Below are 18,902 nucleotides of genomic sequence, written 5' to 3' on the forward strand. Positions count from 1 at the left end.
TAAGCGTACAAAATGGCGTACCCGGCTGGAGGAACGGACAACATTCTGCTTATCACTGACTCTTACAAGGTAACTAAACTGAATCCGATTGTGTTACTTGCCGCCAAAACTCGTAGTTGTTATAAGATCATTGTCTGATATGTTTGATGTTCAGAATATCAGTTGGTAATTTTTGCTGACACAAACATCTCGAAACCAGCGATGGTTGTGTTTACAGAAAATCAGCTATTTCACCACCATATATAACTAGTGGAATTAGTGTCCAAGACATACAACGTGCATGTTAAAACATGTATTTTTATGTCTTTAATTTCGTCATTGATCTTAGAAATTGTGAAGATGTACGATATTATGATATATAAGTGTGCGGAATTGATTTTAATGGAAAATGAAAGTAGAAAAGAAAATCTAGGAAGGCATTACAGGAAGTTAATTGACAAAGAAATTCATTTTCTAGGAACTACCTTTACTGAAATTTTGTTTTGTGGTAGATATTTCATTTGTGAAAAAAACACATCAAATATTATATTGAATAGTGGTTTAAAGTATACATAATTACACATGATTGTTCAAAAGTTTGCCGTACAACTCCAGAAACAGTAGGGGAAATGTGTAAAATTTTAATTCAAATGCAATCATTTTCTTTTTGTTGATATTCTTAGGTGTAAACATGCTTAATATTTTATGAAAATGAAAATGTGCAAATAATGAAACTTTTTTTTTTTGTTTTTGTTTTTGTTTTTTTTTTTTTTGTTTAATTTTTGCTCGTAACTTGTAATATTCACACCTTTGTGAGACCAGCATTTGATATTCACATTTCTAATGAAGAAAACAGAAGGAACTCATTCTTTATTAATCACAAGAATATTAGCATTATTTTGTTTGTAGTTCTCTCAGCAATTTTTTCTGTTGTTCTTGAAAAAGAGGTCATGTGTCAGACCGATGTTCAAAAGCAAGTACTAGTAAATCAGAGTTTCACATTTGCATGGAATATTGTTCTATTGAATATTCAGGTATTGTATATTTGTGTCCTTGATATTTAATTAATGTATTGCTTTGATACTGGAACCAAAATAATGAATGTAATGTTCTATTTATTATTTCCATAATTCTTCAAATTTACATTTAATTAGCAATATATTTGAATGATTTATTTGTGTGAAAAAATGTTACATTTTACCTGCTAAAAAAAAAATCGATATGATTGATCATTGTCCCAGTATTATGTAGATATTATGTTCAGTATTTTAATTATTTCATAATATACAAATACAACAATTGCATTACTGTTTGTAAGATTTTCATTTGGGTTTCAAATGTAGAATTCTGATGTTTCGTAGTATAGATATAGATAGATGAAATTTTATTTCCTTGTCAGATGGAAATCTTCAACTAGCAAGATCATCATGTTGTCAGTTTGTGGAAGTAAAGCAAGGCTACAGTTATTAAAGACAAAAATAATCAAATAAAAAATACACTAGATAAAGAATTTATATTGTAGGTTACCAAATACACTGTCCTCTCCTCCACTATCCTTTCATGAAAAGAAATTCCACTAATTGAGTGAAAAGCAGTTTGAAGTACCTATTTTGAATGAAAGACTTGAAGAAAAGGATAACAATTAAACTGAAAATGATATGCTCCTAAAAAAATTGTGAAAATTAAAACAAACTTTTTAAAGTGATTATTCACAAACGAGTATAATAAGCAGTTTTTAAAGATTAGTAATGTTGTAGTTGTGTAGCACAGACAATAAAGTGTAGTTTCATAATAAATTAAAATCATTATCATTTAATAGTTCTTGATTCATTAGATATCGACGTTTATGAGAATTAAAATTAATTTGAAAAAGAGCAATGCAAAGTGTACAATTTAGATAAAAAAATACATTGTCTCATACATATTTTGATCTTATTGTTAGGCTGAAGTTTCATTCATAATACTCTTTATAATAATTAACAAGTGTGTTAATTTGGGGCTGCATTAGGTGAGAGCATTGACCTACACATGTCAGAGGCATTTAGTTCAATGCGGGCTATGTTCATCAGGAAGCCGAGATTTGGACAAGTTTGTGCTGTTATGGTTGTGTCCCCAGACTACACACTTTACCCTAGTTGCTGACGGGTTTCCTGTATGTTGTTCATTGAGGGACCTGCCAGCTATTAAATTAAGAGCCTACCTCAGAATAATCTGGACTGTTTATGGGGCAACAAACAAACACTTTCATTTCTTTAAGCAACCAGCTATGAACCTGATTTTTCAATATGAAAGATCCACTTGTATGAGTTAAATATATTCTGTTATACAGCTATTTACAGAATTGATTAAAAGTCAATATCAAAGCTATTGCTATTGAAGGCATTGAAGGTAATGCCAATATGAAAACAAAATGCTGAATTTCTACCTTCAGAAAGGTCAGATATATTTCTAAAAGAAATTTTCAGGAGTTTCTTGACCACTTATACATTGATTTGTGGAAAGTACCTGTACCGAGAAACTCACCTTACAAAAATGATTTGCTCATTGATTTTATCAAAAATCTGGTTTAACAAATTTCAATCATGTTAAATTGAAAATTTCTGGGTTATATTTTTGACAAAGTTGAGATCCCAACCCGATAACCATATAAACATATTAACGGGCATCAAAAGAGAAAGACAGTCATGATATAAGAATTTACCCATTGATCTTGCACTACCAAAGAGGTTAAGTGACTGAGTTATGATTTAGAAATATTTGAAATACCCAACCTATAGGTAAGTATACTGTGGCTGGGCTTTAAGATCCAGATGTGAGATACAGGCCCTATGGGCCTCTTGTTTCATTTCATTGTGGAAACCAATGTTACTATGAATTCTTTCTTTTATTCTCTTAAACAGGTGACACATCATTACCAGTATCCGCCCAACTCCACTGTTGTCTGCTCCTATTTTGAAAGTCGAGGAGGCAAGTTTGAAAAGACAGTTTTCTTTGGTCTCCAGTATATCATAAAGCGCTTCTTAGAAGGTTCAGTGGTCACCAAAGAAAAGATTGAAGAAGCCCGTGACCTGTACTTTCTTCATTTTGGCCATAATTATTTTAACGAGGAGGGATGGAATTATATCTTAGAGGTAATTAAAATTATAGAACAATTAGACATAAATATATACTACTTTTGAGTCCACCGTTATAAGATGGTTGGCTTTTCAGATTACTTGTGTTGTTGATTCATTGTCACATATCACAACTGTGACTGCTAATAATTTCTCAGAAATAATTTAAAGGATCTTCTTCAAGGCTCATTAACATGCTCATGGTTGTTCCTATAAATTGTGTTTGCTGTATTTTGGATTTGGTGGGATATTCAAACTATGGCGGCCAGTAACTATTTCCTATCGCCTCTAATTTTAAATTGTTTTGTGTAGGTCATAGTTCTGTGTGCCATATTTTCAGTGTCTTCAGATATTCAGTATGGGTCCTAGTTATGTGTGCCATGTTTTCGATGTGTTCAGATATTCAGTATGGGTCCTAGTTATGTGTGCCATGTTTTCGATGTGTTCAGACATTCAATATGGGTCCTAGTTATGTGTGCCATGTTTTCGATGTGTTCAGATATTCAGTATGGGTCCTAGTTATGTGTGCCATGTTTTCGATGTGTTCAGACATTCAATATGGGTCCTAGGTCTGTGTGCCATATTTTCAGTGTGTTCAGATATTCAGTATGGGTCCTAGTTATGTGTGCCATGTTTTCGATGTGTTCAGACATTCAATATGGGTCCTAGTTCTGTGTGCCATATTTTCAGTGTGTTCAGATATTCAGTATGGGTCCTAGTTATGTGTGCCATGTTTTCGATGTGTTCAGACATTCAATATGGGTCCTAGTTATGTGTGCCATGTTTTCGATGTGTTCAGATATTCAGTATGGGTCCTAGTTATGTGTGTGTGCCATGTTGTTATGTGTGTGCCATGTTTTCAGTGTGTTCAGTTATGTGTGACATGTGTTCAATTTTCATGTCAGTATGGGTCCTATGTGTGGTCTGTGTGCCATATTTTCATGTGTGTTCAGATCTGTGTCATATTTTCAGTGTGTTGGGTCCTAGTTATGTGTGCCATGTTTTCAATGTGTTCAGACATTCAATATGGGTCCTAGGTCTGTGTGCCATATTTTCAGTGTGTTCAGATATTCAGTATGGGTCCTAGTTATGTGTGCCATGTTTTCGATGTGTTCAGACATTCAATATGGGTCCTAGTTCTGTGTGCCATATTTTCAGTGTGTTCAGATATTCAGTATAGGTCCTAGTTATGTGTGCCATGTTTTCGGTGTGTTCAGATATTCAGTATAGGTCCTAGTTATGTGTGCCATATTTTCAGTTATTAAACATTATCTTAATCAGAACAGAACATTTACCTTAATATTTTATGGCTTAAAAGGGTTTTAAGAGCTGTTGAGAAATTTATTGTGAACTCAGGCATTCATCTGGATTACCTGAAAATAAAACATGAAATGTTTATACAATTTCAAAAAAGGGAGGGGAGAATGATGGGGATATTGAGTGATTTATATATATTAAAAAAATGAAATTGAAAATTTGAATTATTGAATATCTCATGAAAAAGATGTACTAACACCAATAGTATCCTATAAACTCAGCTGTCATCTGCTCCTACTTTGAGAGTCCAGGAGGCTAATCCATGTACCGGTAATTTAATTTCTATAATGAGAAAGAATCTAACCATATTCCAATCTACCGACAATCTGTAATAAAACAATCTGCCATGGGATTTAGTCTGCAGTTACTGATAGATTTAGTGGAGTCATTCCTGGAACATCAAAGTCCGCAAATTCCCAGTTAGTGACCTCTACATACAGTACATTTTGTCTACTCTGGGTATTCAGGAAATGAAGTGAAAGAGTTTTGGACAGATAGCATTCATACTGTTAACTTGAGGACTTGAATGATTAAACAAGTTTCTGTTTCCCTGTAACAACAAGTTGTACATAGGCCTAGGAACCTAAACCTTTTTATGTCCTTCAAACACTCTTCACTTGTATTACACATTTGGCTCGTTAATGATTTAAAATTTTAGTTTCATTTGGAACATTTCCAGTCAATATTACCGTACAAATATCCTAATAATTGTGTTGCCAGTACAATTTGAGTTTTTTTATGATTAGCGTATTACATAATGTAATATTCTATTAATACCATGTGCAGTACCTTGTGTAATATAATATAATGTAATACTTTATTTATTACATGACATATTACATGGTTCTTGTGTAAGTAAACTGATGAAGTACATATATCACTAACTGGTGTAAAACCAGGTATAACATGAGATGTATAACAGGATGTAATATCTTAAATAGTTGACCAAATGTAATACATGGTGTATTTTACCAGATGTAATACATGGTGTATTTTACCAGATGTAATACATGGTGTATTTTACCAGATGTAATACATGGTGTATTTTACCAAATGTAATACATGGTGTATTTTACCAGATGTAATACATGGTGTATTTTATCAGATGTAATACATGGTGTATTTTACCAGATGTAATACATGGTGTATTTTATCAGATGTAATACATGGTGTATTTTAACAGACGTAATACATGGTGTATTTTACCAGATGTAATACATGGTGTATTTTATCAGACGTAATACATGGTGTATTTAACCAGACGTAATACATGGTGTATTTTACCAGACGTAGTACATGGTGTATTTTATCAGATGTAATACATGGTGTATTTTACCAGATGTAATACATGGTGTATTTTACCAGACGTAATACATGGTGTATTTAACCAGACGTAATACATGGTGTATTTTACCTGATGTAATACATGGTGTATTTTATCAGATGTAATACATGGTGTATTTTAACAGACGTAATACATGGTGTATTTTACCAGACATAGTACATGGTGTATTTTAACAGACGTAATACATGGTGTATTTTACCAGACATAGTACATGGTGTATTTTACCAGACGTAGTACATGGTGTATTTTACCAGATGTAGTACCTGTTATGCTTTAACATGTTTAATACCTTGTGTATTTCAACATGTGTTGTAATACATTGTGTATTTTAGCAGGTGTAACACCTGTTGTATTTTAATAGATGTAATAAGTGGTGTATTTATACAGGTGTAATGCATGGTTGTTTAATACCAAGTGTAATATTAGCCTTGTATTTACTCACACAACCTTTAACTAACCCCCAGACCCTTAATCAAGTTTGATTTGTAATTCAGACAGAAACACATCAATGAAGAATGCTTGAGTTCATAAAGGACAAATATTATGAAGCTGGAGTTGATTGTGACTGAGTAAACATCATTGACTACAGTAATCAATAGGCATTGATGGTTTTGCTGTAGCAGTCTTTCTGATTAATTCAGGACCTCATGGTTGCTACCATTTCATCTCAAACACTTCAGAGAAGTTTTTTTTCTGCATGTTGTTTGAATTGTGCTTTATATTTCCTTTACTTATTGTGTTCATTAATTAAACATTGAAAATAAATTGTGTCACAGAAAAAGAGATTTTTTTAATTAAATAGGCAATACATAGTATGATTTTGGTCTGTTGGCATAAAATCAATCCATGTGATGATTGAAGATTTCTGATTTGTGGCTGACCTTAACTACAGTGTATTACATAGGTTTAGCATTTAGGTTTCATTGAATATCATGTATATTAAGCTGAGGAGTCAAAGTTGCTAACAGTTACGTGTGTACTAGTATTCAAAAATATCAAAGATGAAGCATTTCCAATTTATTGGTCCTTAAAGTCAGTTTTTCATTGATCGTCTTTTTTAATATCTTAGATAAAGTCCTTAATATGAATCTCCCAATCTCTGACCCTCAGGAGGAATTTCTCAATCCCCAACTCTCAACATAAATCTCTCAATTTTTGACCCTCGATATCGATTTCTAAATCCCTGACCTAAAATGTACATCTCTCTATCACTGACCTTCAGTATGAATCTTTCATTTTCTGACCCTCAATAAAAATTTTGCCATCCCTGACCCTTAAAATGAATCTCAGAATTTCTCAACCTCCTACCCTCAACGTAAATCTCTCAGTCTTTGACCCTCAGGATCAATATCTTAGTTTCTGACCCCCAGTATAAATCTCAAGGGTTGACCTTGGTAGGAATCTATCAGTACATGCCCTTCAATATCAATCTCTCAATCTTCGACCCCAGATAGAAATATCTCAATTCTTAATGTTTTAATTGTCAATCATGTAATTACCAAGACAACTAACTATAGATCATTTCATACTTTAATAGAACATCGCTTAAATTTTCTAAATTATTGGTAACTGGTAATCACATTACATGTTTTCACTTTTCAACAAATACAAACTTATACTAAGAAGTTATGGTCATTTTACATAATCCTGACCCTTTGGGTTTGCTTTGACTACTTATTACATGCAGTAGCACATCCTCCATGGTGTAGGGTCATCTGCTGGATGATTTAGCTTCTCTGAATAAATCTTGGATCTTGAGAGGAGGTTGAGGGATGTGTGTGTTATATAGTACCATTAATGTAAATCACTTAGTGCATGTCTGTGATAACCATGAATATGTATAAGATATCTAATGAACCACTGGACAGATTTAAATCACATTCTCACCATGGTATCACCTTTCCAAGGTGTACACCTGATTGACCGATAACCACCAAACCATAAAGGTTAAAAAGGTGTACAACATATCTCATGAACTTCTCCCCAGTATATTTTATATATCCACAATATAGCTTCACCTTACCAAAGTCATGGCTTCTGGTTTGAGGCCTATGGAGGGTGTTAGCCAGGTACTTGATACAGGTTGGTGGTTTTACTGTGGGAACTTTCCTCCACCAGCCAAATGGTCACCCTCAGTTTCTTTTGAATTAAAAATCTTGTACACAAGATCTCATGAACCCCTTTCAGGTTTAGTTCAAATTCACAGGATATTATCATTAAACCAAAGTTACACCTTTGTAGATTTTGGTGGTAATTGGTTTAGGTTGAAGGGTCAAACGTCAATCATGGTTACTTTTGAAATGAAAAATAGTTCAAATTGGTCAAAAGCATCTTTGGGGGAAGAAAAACAAATGTTACATAAATGGTAGGTCTCAGCTCCCAGAGGCCTGAGAGATGGGACCAGAAGGAAAATTTGTAAATCCGATTCCTCCTGCACTAATGATTAGATTTTACCCAAATTTGGTCTGTAGCATTCTTAAGTGAAGGGAAATTAATTTTATATAAACAGGGGTCACAGTGCCCTTGCACAGAAGGGACAGGCTCAGTAGGAAAATACAGCAATTTCTTTTAAAGTCCTGCTTCTCCTTTAGGAATAATTGGATTTTTCCCAAATTTGGTCCGAAGCAATTTTGGGTGAAGAGGGTCATGGTCCTCTGGGGCGGGGCTCAAGAGGGAAAACAGATTAGATTCTTTAAAATCTTACTCCTCCTATAGGAATGATTAGGTTCTTACAATATTTGGTCTAACGCATTGTTGAATGAAGAGCAATTGTTTTTGCCAGGCAAGCAGTACAGGCCTCATTGGCCTCTTTTTATTGTGTAATATTTGTATAGTCTTCATTTCTATATACATTCTAATGTAATTTAGGCTGTATACTCCATTATAAAGACAGGGCAAATCTGAAGCAGAGAAGCTGTATCTATCTCTTACTTCTTTTGATCTTTAGTTTGCCCATTATCAACACTTTAATAACTATATCTGTGCCATCACCAAAGTCACATTAGTTACTGATTGTGACCAGTGAATAACACCTACTGTTGATAGCAACCAATGACCAAATTTTATCATTATGTTGTTGAAGGGAAGTGACAAATGCCTGATACTGGTGCTGATCTATATATATGGCTGTTGCATCCTATCAGGGAGTGTCTAGAGGCTCAGTAGTACTTTGAAACTCATGGAGAGGCTTTGTAGCATGTTAATACACACCCTTTGATCCTGAGCTTTTAAGGAAACCAACAGTTCTGGTGGAACTGTGTAGTTCACATTGTAGTATTGATCTACATTCACAGCTCGAAAGAGCTTCATTTTCTGTTTTCATTAAGTATTACTAAAATAGCCAGAGCATTTAATTGTAAAACCACCTTACTGTGATATTGAGGGATTTACTAATAATGAAAGTCTTGTCTGGGTTGGTATTAAAACTGTCTACTTACAGTTGAGCACACACATGTAAATAATTAATTACACAGACATACGGATGTACAAAACTTACAGGTGTGTTCAAGATAATATAAAAATATAATAGAAAAATAAAGGTGTGCAGACAAAGGTTTCTAATAGTCTACTGATGTGCTTCAGTTCTTTGACTAAAGCACAGGACTATGAAACACAGCCAAGTGAAGTCAGGGCAAAACTGAGATTGTAATAAATTTAACCCAATATATAGAATAAATAAGTTAGAAATATGATTAAAAAAAACTGTGACGTTTATCATGAATTGTGATATTACATGAAATTTTGTTATCAGAAGCTGGTTGCGACACAAATGAGTTTGGTAACTTGAACATGTGCAAGGTGAAAAAACACACTCCTGACTAATAATATACTGAAAACATGAACCCTTCAGATCACCAGGCAGCTCCATGTACAGGTGAGGCAGAAGCCTCAAGTGGAAAACAAATTTGTTCACTCAGGCAGATCAGATGTTTACCAATCAAACGATACATTATTGATAAACACATCATATATCTAACAGAGTGAAACATTAAATTGTCGTTAATGTAAACATTACTGAAATCAGAATGATCAAAAGATAAAGTTATGTAGAGGAAAATTACTTAATAAAATGAGTAAAATAATTAAACTGGATATTTCGTTTGAACCATGCCGGAATTTTTTTTTGACGGAGATAGTCATATCATATGAGTATTGTGTAGAAAGTCCGGGAGATAGTGACACAAACAAGAAGGACACTAACCAATTTATTTATAGCAGTGAAATTGTCCATAGGAATGAAAGATCATCCCCCTTATTCTTAAAAAAATGTGTTTTATAGAAAACCTATTTTGGGTATTTTGACATACTGTAGAAACATTGATTTTTATATGAAATTGGTTTTTACAGATTTGATTTGACACATTCTTTTGTTCACATCTGTTAAAATTAGTACAAGTAGATTTATTGGGCATATTCAAGTGAACAAGAAATGGTATATTTTGGAAAACCATGAGAATTGAGACTCACAATTATAGATAATTTTATAGTATAATTGGTGTTGATGTGTTGCGGTAGCTGTCAAGACTGGGTTTTTTTTTTGTTACTATGTGCTGGTTAGATTGGTCAGATTTATGAAGTACCAAGGTACACACACATTTCAGTAGAGATTATCTTCATATAGATGTCCTCTCATTTATAGCACCATGATGGCAAACTTCCGATGAGGATCAAAGCAGTCCCTGAGGGATCTGTAGTTCCCACCAAAAATGTTCTCTTCACTGTTGAGAACACAGATCCAAAGTGTTTTTGGCTAACAAATTATTTTGAGGTAAGTTCTATACCCAGGAGATCTATAAAAGTGAAGTGCTCTTCCATTAACTTTCTTTTACATGACTTCTGAAATGAGAATGGACTGTAGCGAAATTTGTTGTCAAAGAAACCTGATCAAAGGTATTCTAATTTTCTAATTATAAATGAAGTAGATATGTCACTTAGTAACCTGTTTGTTTTCAAAGAAAATGTCCTGAGTTATATGAGTTTATTTTGGTAACTTGACTAATAATGATTGATTGCAGACCCTGCTAGTTCAGGTCTGGTACCCCATGACAGTGGCCACAAACTCACGCTACCAGAAGGAAATTATTGCCAAATACCTTGACGAAACTGCTGATGATTTGGCTTTCCTTGGTTTAAAACTTCATGACTTTGGTTTCCGTGGATCAACATCTGTGGAGGTAATAAACTTATAACAAATTTATATAATTCCAAAGATATCCATGTTTAGCTAATGTCTTTGCATATTGAAATTTAATTTGTGACAGCACATCTATTGTAGCCAATACCACAGCCTCCGAATTATTTAATGGTCTTGGGGCAAGAAGAATTATCCCCCCTGCAGTTCGCTGGAGAGACTGAAAAGTAATGTTTCAGTAAACAAGGATTTATTTCCCTTCTAATGTGCTGGTGTTTCAAGGATAAAACAACCACATTTGTCAAAATAGGACAAGTTATCTCCCCTCCAGTGTGTTAGAATTGGAATGGGTTCACCAAGACTATCTATAACATAGAAATATGAAAGTAAAATGATTTATTTCCAATTCAGTCTGCAGGGATAGGCGGAGCTGCACACCTGGTGAATTTTTGTGGTACAGATACAATTGCTGCCATTGCTACTGCCCGGAGATATTATGGCTGTGACATGGCAGGTTACTCCATACCTGCAGCTGAACACAGGTAATTACTATAGAGCTAGATTTTAGTAGCCAGAGATATGGCTGTGAGATGGCAGGTTACTCCATACCTGCAGCTGAACACAGGTAATTACTATAGAGCTAGATTTTAGTAGCCAGAGATATGGCTGTGAGATGGCAGGCAACACCATTCCAATTGATTTAACTATTTTCCATATTTAAATAGTAGATATCAGGAAGGATCATGTCAGTAGATAATATCTAATGCAGTTGTCTCTGAGAGCTGTGGACATATTCCTGGTCATGTAATACTATTACTATAGTGCCTGATAAGACCGTTGTTGATTATAACATTTGATACTTTAGCAGAGTTTTGTTCATACCTTCAGTACAATAACAACTTGGGGCAAGGATGGTGAGACACAAGCCTTCCGTAACATGCTGACACAGTTCCCTTCAGGTCCCATGGCCTGTGTCAGCGACAGCTATGATATTTGGAATGCGTGTGAAAATGTGTGGGGAGAGAAACTCAAAGACATTATTGTTGAAAGAGGAAAAAATGATGGTGTATTGGTTGTGCGACCAGATTCAGGAGATCCAGCAGAAGTTGTTATAAAGGTAGGGAACTGGATAAGTTCTGTAATGTAACGATAGTGATGCAAATTGCTGTAAAATCATCCATTTACTATCACAGATAAAGGGAGGGAACTGGATAGGTTCTGTAATGTAGCGATAGTGATGCAAATTGCTGCAAAATCACCCACTTACTATCACAGTTAAAGGGAGGGAACTGGATAGGTTCTGTGATGTAGCGATAGTGATGCAAATTGCTGCAAAATCACCCACTTACTATCACAGATAAAGGGAGGTAACTGGATAGGTTCTGTAATGTAGCGATAGTGATGCAAATTGCTGTAAAATCATCCACTTACTATCACAGATAAAGGGAGGGAACTGGATAGGTTCTGTAATGTAGCGATATTGATGCAAATTGCTGCAAAATCATCCACTTACTATCACAGATAAAGGGAGGGAACTGGATAGGTTCTGTAATGTAGCGATAGTGATGCAAATTGCTGCAAAATCACCCACTTACTATCACAGATAAAGGGAGGGAACTGGATAGGTTCTGTGATGTAGCGATAGTGATGCAAATTGCTGCAAAATCATCCACTTACTAATCACAGATAAAGGGAGGGAACTGGATAGGTTCTGTAATGTTGTGATATTGATGCAAATTACAGCAAAATCATCCACTTACTATCACAGATAAAGGGAGGGAACTGGATAGGTTCTGTAATGTAGCGATATTGATGCAAATTGCTGCAAAATCATCCACTTACTATCACAGATAAAGGGAGGGAACTGGATAGGTTCTGTAATGTAGCGATAGTGATGCAAATTGCTGCAAAATCACCCACTTACTATCACAGATAAAGGGAGGGAACTGGATAGGTTCTGTGATGTAGCAATAGTGATGCAAATTGCTGCAAAATCATCCACTTACTAATCACAGATAAAGGGAGGGAACTGGATAGGTTCTGTAATGTTGTGATATTGATGCAAATTACAGCATAATCATCTTAAGACCATTTAATCAAGGTCCCATTGGCTATAGAATCTAGATCGTACTGTTATTTAGAGTATAATTTGATAATACTTCCACAAAAACATCTTCATTTGTTATTGAAAAATGGTAAGGTTTAGATAGAAATGTTTCTCTGGTGTCTCAACATGTCACCTTTTATCAAAATATTAATAAGAATAAACCATTTGTTTTATATTAGATTATTATTCTTCATTTTTGAAAATATTTCCCTAAATATTTACAACACAGGTGCTGACTATTTTAGAAAAGAAATTTGGTCAAACAACTAACAAAAAGGGTTTCAAGATGTTACCTCCTTACCTGAGAGTGATTCAGGGTGACGGTATCAGCTACGAAAGTCTTGCTAAGATTCTGGAGGCAATGAAGAAAAATCAATGGAGTGCAGACAACCTGGTGTTCGGGAGCGGAGGGGCCCTGTTACAGAGAATGGACAGGGATACTCAGAAATGTGCCTACAAGTGCAGCTACGCTGTTATAGGGGGCAAAGAGGTACACACTATTAATCATGTATCTTGTTACCAATGATTTTTAAAACTTCTTGATTACTGAAGTCACACATGATCTGCTTAAAAAGACTATAAAAGATTACTTAGAATATAAATTTAGAATACAGTTATATTTGGCAGTCATTCTTTCATGTTTATGTTTCCATTCACTTACTCTTTAACAGGAACAGATAAATAATTTGGTATGTAGCAGTATAATAATATCAAGGTCAAGTTCTCATTTGGTTTATATAGTCGATCAATCTTTAAGAATTGTGATTTAAGTTTTCACAAAAACTATGATATTCCATATCCTTTCATAATAACTCCATCGGAAAGTTTAAGAAGAAAATTTGCAGGCAGAATTTCAATTTTACTTTTCATGAGTCATGATTACACCTCCTAACACAGCCATGAATAGCTCAAAAAAGTTATAAAAATTTCCTTGGTTGTGGGCCTTTTCATGTCACTGACAGTTCTTATGTCTTACATCTAATGACTGTCAACACAATGATTTGTCAATAAAATAGGAGTTTTGCTATGCTTTTGTTCAAACTCTTTTGTTTGAATATAATATTTCATGACACAGGTCAAATGTCACAGGTTCAATCCTCCTTAATATCTAGTCAAATGGAACAGTTTTATATTTTTATAGAGGGTGAAAAGTTCTGATTGAATAATGGAATGTTGATTTTTTTCTTACCTGTTGTAGGTAAATGTGTTTAAGGAGCCAATCACAGACCTGAAAAAGAAGAGTAAAAAGGGACGTTTGACTTTAGAGTATGAAAATGGAGAATATAAGACTGTGGAGGAAGGAAAAGGAAATCCAAATATGGTAGGTGGTCAATCCAAATATGGTAGGTGGTCAATCCAAATATGGCAGGTTGTCCATTCAAATATGGCAGGTTGTCAATTCAAATATGGCAGGTTGTCAATTCAAATATGGTAGGTGGTCAATCCAAATATGGTAGATGGTCAATCCAAATATGGTAGGTGGTCAATCCAAATATGGCAGGTTGTCAATTCAAATATGGCAGGCTGTCAATTCAAATATGGCAGGTTGTCAATTCAAATATGGTAGGTAGTCAATCCAGATATGGTAGGTTGTTAATCCAAATATGGTAGGTAATCAATCCAAATATGGTAGGTAATCAATCCAAATATGGTAGGTAGTCAATCGTAATATGGTAGATTGTCATTCCAAATATGGAAGGAATTCAATCCAAACATTTAAGGTTAACAATATATGGTAGGTAGCCTCCTTGTCAATCCAAACATAGTAGGTGATCAATTGGAGCAAAATTGCAAGCAACCATCTTGCTTTGTTCTTATAAGAGAGATACACTGTTAGGTACACAGGGGTGCACTTGCTGACCAACCAGTATTCTAGTTTTGTGTAGTGTTACATACAGATGTATCCATAATTTCACAGTATACCACTAAATGATCACATTATTCTTTGTTTCAGGACGCTTTGGTTACAGTTTTTGAAAATGGAAAATTACTAAAAGACTACACTTTTGCTGAAGTGAGAGGAAATGCAGAATTGGAACTTGTGAAAGAAAGAAATAATATGAGCAGCTAGAGGAAGGATGGTTGAAAATCTGACATGGTGAAACCTGGTGTAGATCATACGGCAGTTTCTGTAGCAGAATGTCATCACTTTCCTCAACCTTGTCCACCACAGAGGAAATGTTATTCACAAAATTTCATTTTATTACCTAAAATGAATGAATGATATAAAGCGACTGTGTAGAACTCTTTTTTCAGACATGGAAAATAGGAATGTTATAGAGGATAACATACACTAAATAATGATATTTTTATTATTATAACTTGATATGTTATTTTCCATTTATGTTTTGTTTTTGCCTAACACTTCTTTCTGTCTGATAGTTAAAATGATATTTTTAGACCATGTGATTTATAATAAATCAAATAATATAATTATATCATGTGATTTTGCAGTATATCTTGTGATATATGATCATTTTTCGTTTTATAACTTTCTTATCACAAAAAAAACATGTTTAAATGGGAAGAAAAATCTTGTCAGAATTAAATTGATGAAATTTTCTCAGGAAATGATCCACATGGTCCATTTTTGTTCAGAGTTAATGTATACAGACAAAAAACATCATGATTTGAAAGTGTGAGATCAGTTTGTGATAATGGACAAGAATCACTGGAAGTGATGATGAAAAATAACTTATTAGATTTCCCACTGATGATGCTGGCTATTTATATATTTTAAATGTTTATTTATGTATATTGTGTTCTTCAGTGGTTTACGTTTGCAGAAACATACAGTTTCTCTAAATTTTCTCTTATGCTTTATATAAATTTTCTGTTATTGTCACATTTTCCTTTATGTCATATTTTACTTAATGTCCAATACATTTTAACCCACAAATTAATCATTAACAGTAATGCACTGTATGATATGCCTGAAATACGATATTAATACCCATATTAAAACAGAAATGAGTCTTGCATCAAGCATACCAACTCCTCAGTAGTATCCTTATTGTCTTTGTTATCACTCTACTGCGGATGATAAATAAAATGTCTTCACTTTGTCCTCTGCTATGAAATTTTTATTTATGAAAGAGTTTATCCTTCCAAATGCATGTTCTAACATTCATTCCATATTGCTGTATTGAGCTATTTATAAAAGGGTTAAAACTTGTGTTTGGTGTAAATGCTTTCAAGAGCAATGTCTTTCTTCACTCACCTTTAGGACACAATCCCTTTTTCCTCACTGTATATAATCATCTTACTGTTATTTTGACGGTTATCATTATGTGTTATTAGTGCGGAATTTATGTTATTTTTAATAAATTAACGGTATTTGTATCATTTTTTTTATTTAATATCCTTTAAGTACAGATATGACATTAAGATTAATTTCCGTTTACCAGGCTTACTTTGTATTTGTGTGGTTATTTTGACTGAGAGGAGTTGAGTATGATTTCCTCCGACCTTTCATGTAACTGGTAAATTCCAGTGGCAAATTAGACTTTCTGTTCAACCTCATCCCCAACCTTCACTAACCACTCCCACCCACCATCACCCCAAATCCAATAAAGACAGGGATATCCAGTGTATCACCAGAGACAGGACTCTCTTTTAATCGAGCTCCTCGATATAAATTGACATAATTCACTCACTACATCAAAACAAATTAACATATATCCTAATAATTCTCTTGCATTCTGAAAAATTATCAGTTAATGTTATTCTAATTCATGGTATCATATAATATATGATATATATCTCTAGAGGAAAGCATGCTTTTCTTGTAATGTTAGTAGGGACTACATGGTATACGTGGAAGCTATCAGATGTTGTAGTAGTGAAGAGGTTAAGTTGCTAGGAGACCTCTGCCAGATACTTGTAATGTTAGTAGGGACTACATGGTATACGTGGAAGCTATCAGATATTGTAGTAGTGAAGAGGTTAAGTTGCTAGGAGACCTCTGCCAGATACTTGTAATGTTAGTAGGGACTACATTATATACGTGGAAGCTATCAGATGTTGTAGTAGTGAAGAGGTTAAGTTGCTAGGAGACCTCTGCCAGATACTTGTAATGTTAGCGGGGACTACAAGCATATAGGCGTAACAGCACTAGAGAAGAGATTTGGTAATATTCACATATACTTAGATATAGATACAAGTCCATGCTATTAATTTTAGTATACTTATTTAGTAGTTTGACAACTGTTAGACCTATTAGGTGCCTAGACAAAATTGGTACTTTAACCAAACAAAAAATGGTGTTTCTGAGTCTCTATAGAATTCAAAGCTCTCCACCCTCTCTTGTCTTGAGATTAAATGCTATGTCTACCTCACTGATGAAGAGAGAACTTACCTTTAAACCGTCCATTATGACGAAGCACATTAAGAAACATTGGACTTTGTCCCACTATTTGTCAACTTTTATCTAACTGTCTGTTTTCTAGTGACTACATTCTGGAAGATAGCATGTTTACAAGATAAACAGATATGTTGATTGTAATCATGTCTACAGATTGACTGGACAAGAGTTTTGAGAATTCTGTCCTATTCGTGGGACCCCTCCACCTGTACAGTTGATAAACAAATCATGCCCATTATGATGAGTTGTGAAACACTGGACTTTTGTTCCTAGTTTGCCCAGTGTTAACATATATAGGTAGACTATATTCACAAAATAATCTCAATCAACTAACATCTCTGTCTTTATTCTGTTTGTCATTATGTATATAAGCATGATGTTTTCTGTGTTACAAATATACCATATGAGGTTTGGTTAAAGACTTTCATAATGTGTGCTTCTGTCAAAAAAGGTTAATGAAAATAGTCCTATAATTATGCAAATTTTGATTGGTTTATGGTGTTTTATCCTTTTGATCTTTTCCAAGTTTTAATTTTTTTCGTATACACTGTATTTCTTGATCCCTTCACCAATGTAAATTTACAGGTAATTACGTTGATATCTAAACGTCTACAAAAGTATTTTTTAATTTCTTTTTCCTCATTAGTCAACAGATGTGTCACGAGTCATTACTAACCTCTTTTCCTGATTGAATTCTTTATCATTTTGATTTTCAACAACTTCCTTTTTAATAATCATTTATTGTTTCAAGTATGTTTGTTTCTATCCAATTCTTGATAACTAAAAGCACGTAGTTCCATATAGACTGTCCATGCTACGAGCATTATACCATGTCGTTGAAACTTACCATAATGGCATATTCTAAATTATTGTTCACCAGTCTTTTGTATAACCTTTCAGCTGATGTAGTGCCCATGATTTGAGAGGTGGCACATAGCACTTGAAAGAGTGGTTTCATTTGGATAACATTAATTGTTCCTGCCTGTGTTCTTTCTACTGGCGTTATTGCTCGTGGCTAAAGTGCCAAGATATAAAAATCTAGTTACCACAAAATTTCATATCATTTGTTAATAGAGTTGTTGCATCAAAAATTAAAAAAAAAAAAAAAGATTAACAAACCTAGGGCTGTATTGAGAAAATCATGCGACATTGATGACCCGTGTCGAATCATACACGTCACCAAATATTCCACAAAGCCAAGGATATGCATTGCTTTGGAGTCCATGTGACGACTTTGACATTATATCACAATATTACTCCTCTTTCTTCCTTTCATTGTACATTGTTCCTGGCGCCTTGCCTTGCCCAGTTAAAGCCTTCCAACTACTGACAGCAAGCGACCTTTCTCAGAATATCACCATATAGCCTACTTGATAAATTTATGCTGTTGTGTCTTTTTTGAATATCTAATGATAAAAACGCTGTACACTGACAAACATTGTATTGCCTCAAATATATTGATATTTAGATAACAAATGAGTGATTGTTTAGACTGTAATATACAATTCTTCTATTTTCTGTTTTTGATGGTTCAACTTTATATCTTC

General features: G+C 34.0%; 1 protein-coding gene across 1 annotated transcript; it reads left to right on the top strand.

Annotated features, from left to right (window-relative positions):
* Positions 1-12: 12 nt before the first annotated feature.
* On the top strand, positions 13-17,175 carry LOC132546536 (nicotinamide phosphoribosyltransferase-like). The gene is made up of 9 exons (XM_060210256.1): positions 13-69; positions 2,880-3,110; positions 10,394-10,522; positions 10,770-10,928; positions 11,297-11,427; positions 11,774-12,002; positions 13,222-13,482; positions 14,191-14,313; positions 14,947-17,175. Exons 1-9 carry the CDS (start codon positions 13-15, stop codon positions 15,061-15,063), a joined length of 1,437 nt encoding a protein of 478 aa, XP_060066239.1. The 3' UTR covers positions 15,064-17,175.
* The last annotated feature ends 1,727 nt before the right edge of the window (positions 17,176-18,902 follow it).

Source organism: Ylistrum balloti, unplaced genomic scaffold, assembly GCF_031769215.1.
Source record: "Ylistrum balloti isolate Yb309-2 unplaced genomic scaffold, AGI_CSIRO_Ybal_v1 Utg369894, whole genome shotgun sequence".
Lineage (NCBI taxonomy): Eukaryota > Metazoa > Mollusca > Bivalvia > Pectinida > Pectinidae > Ylistrum > Ylistrum balloti.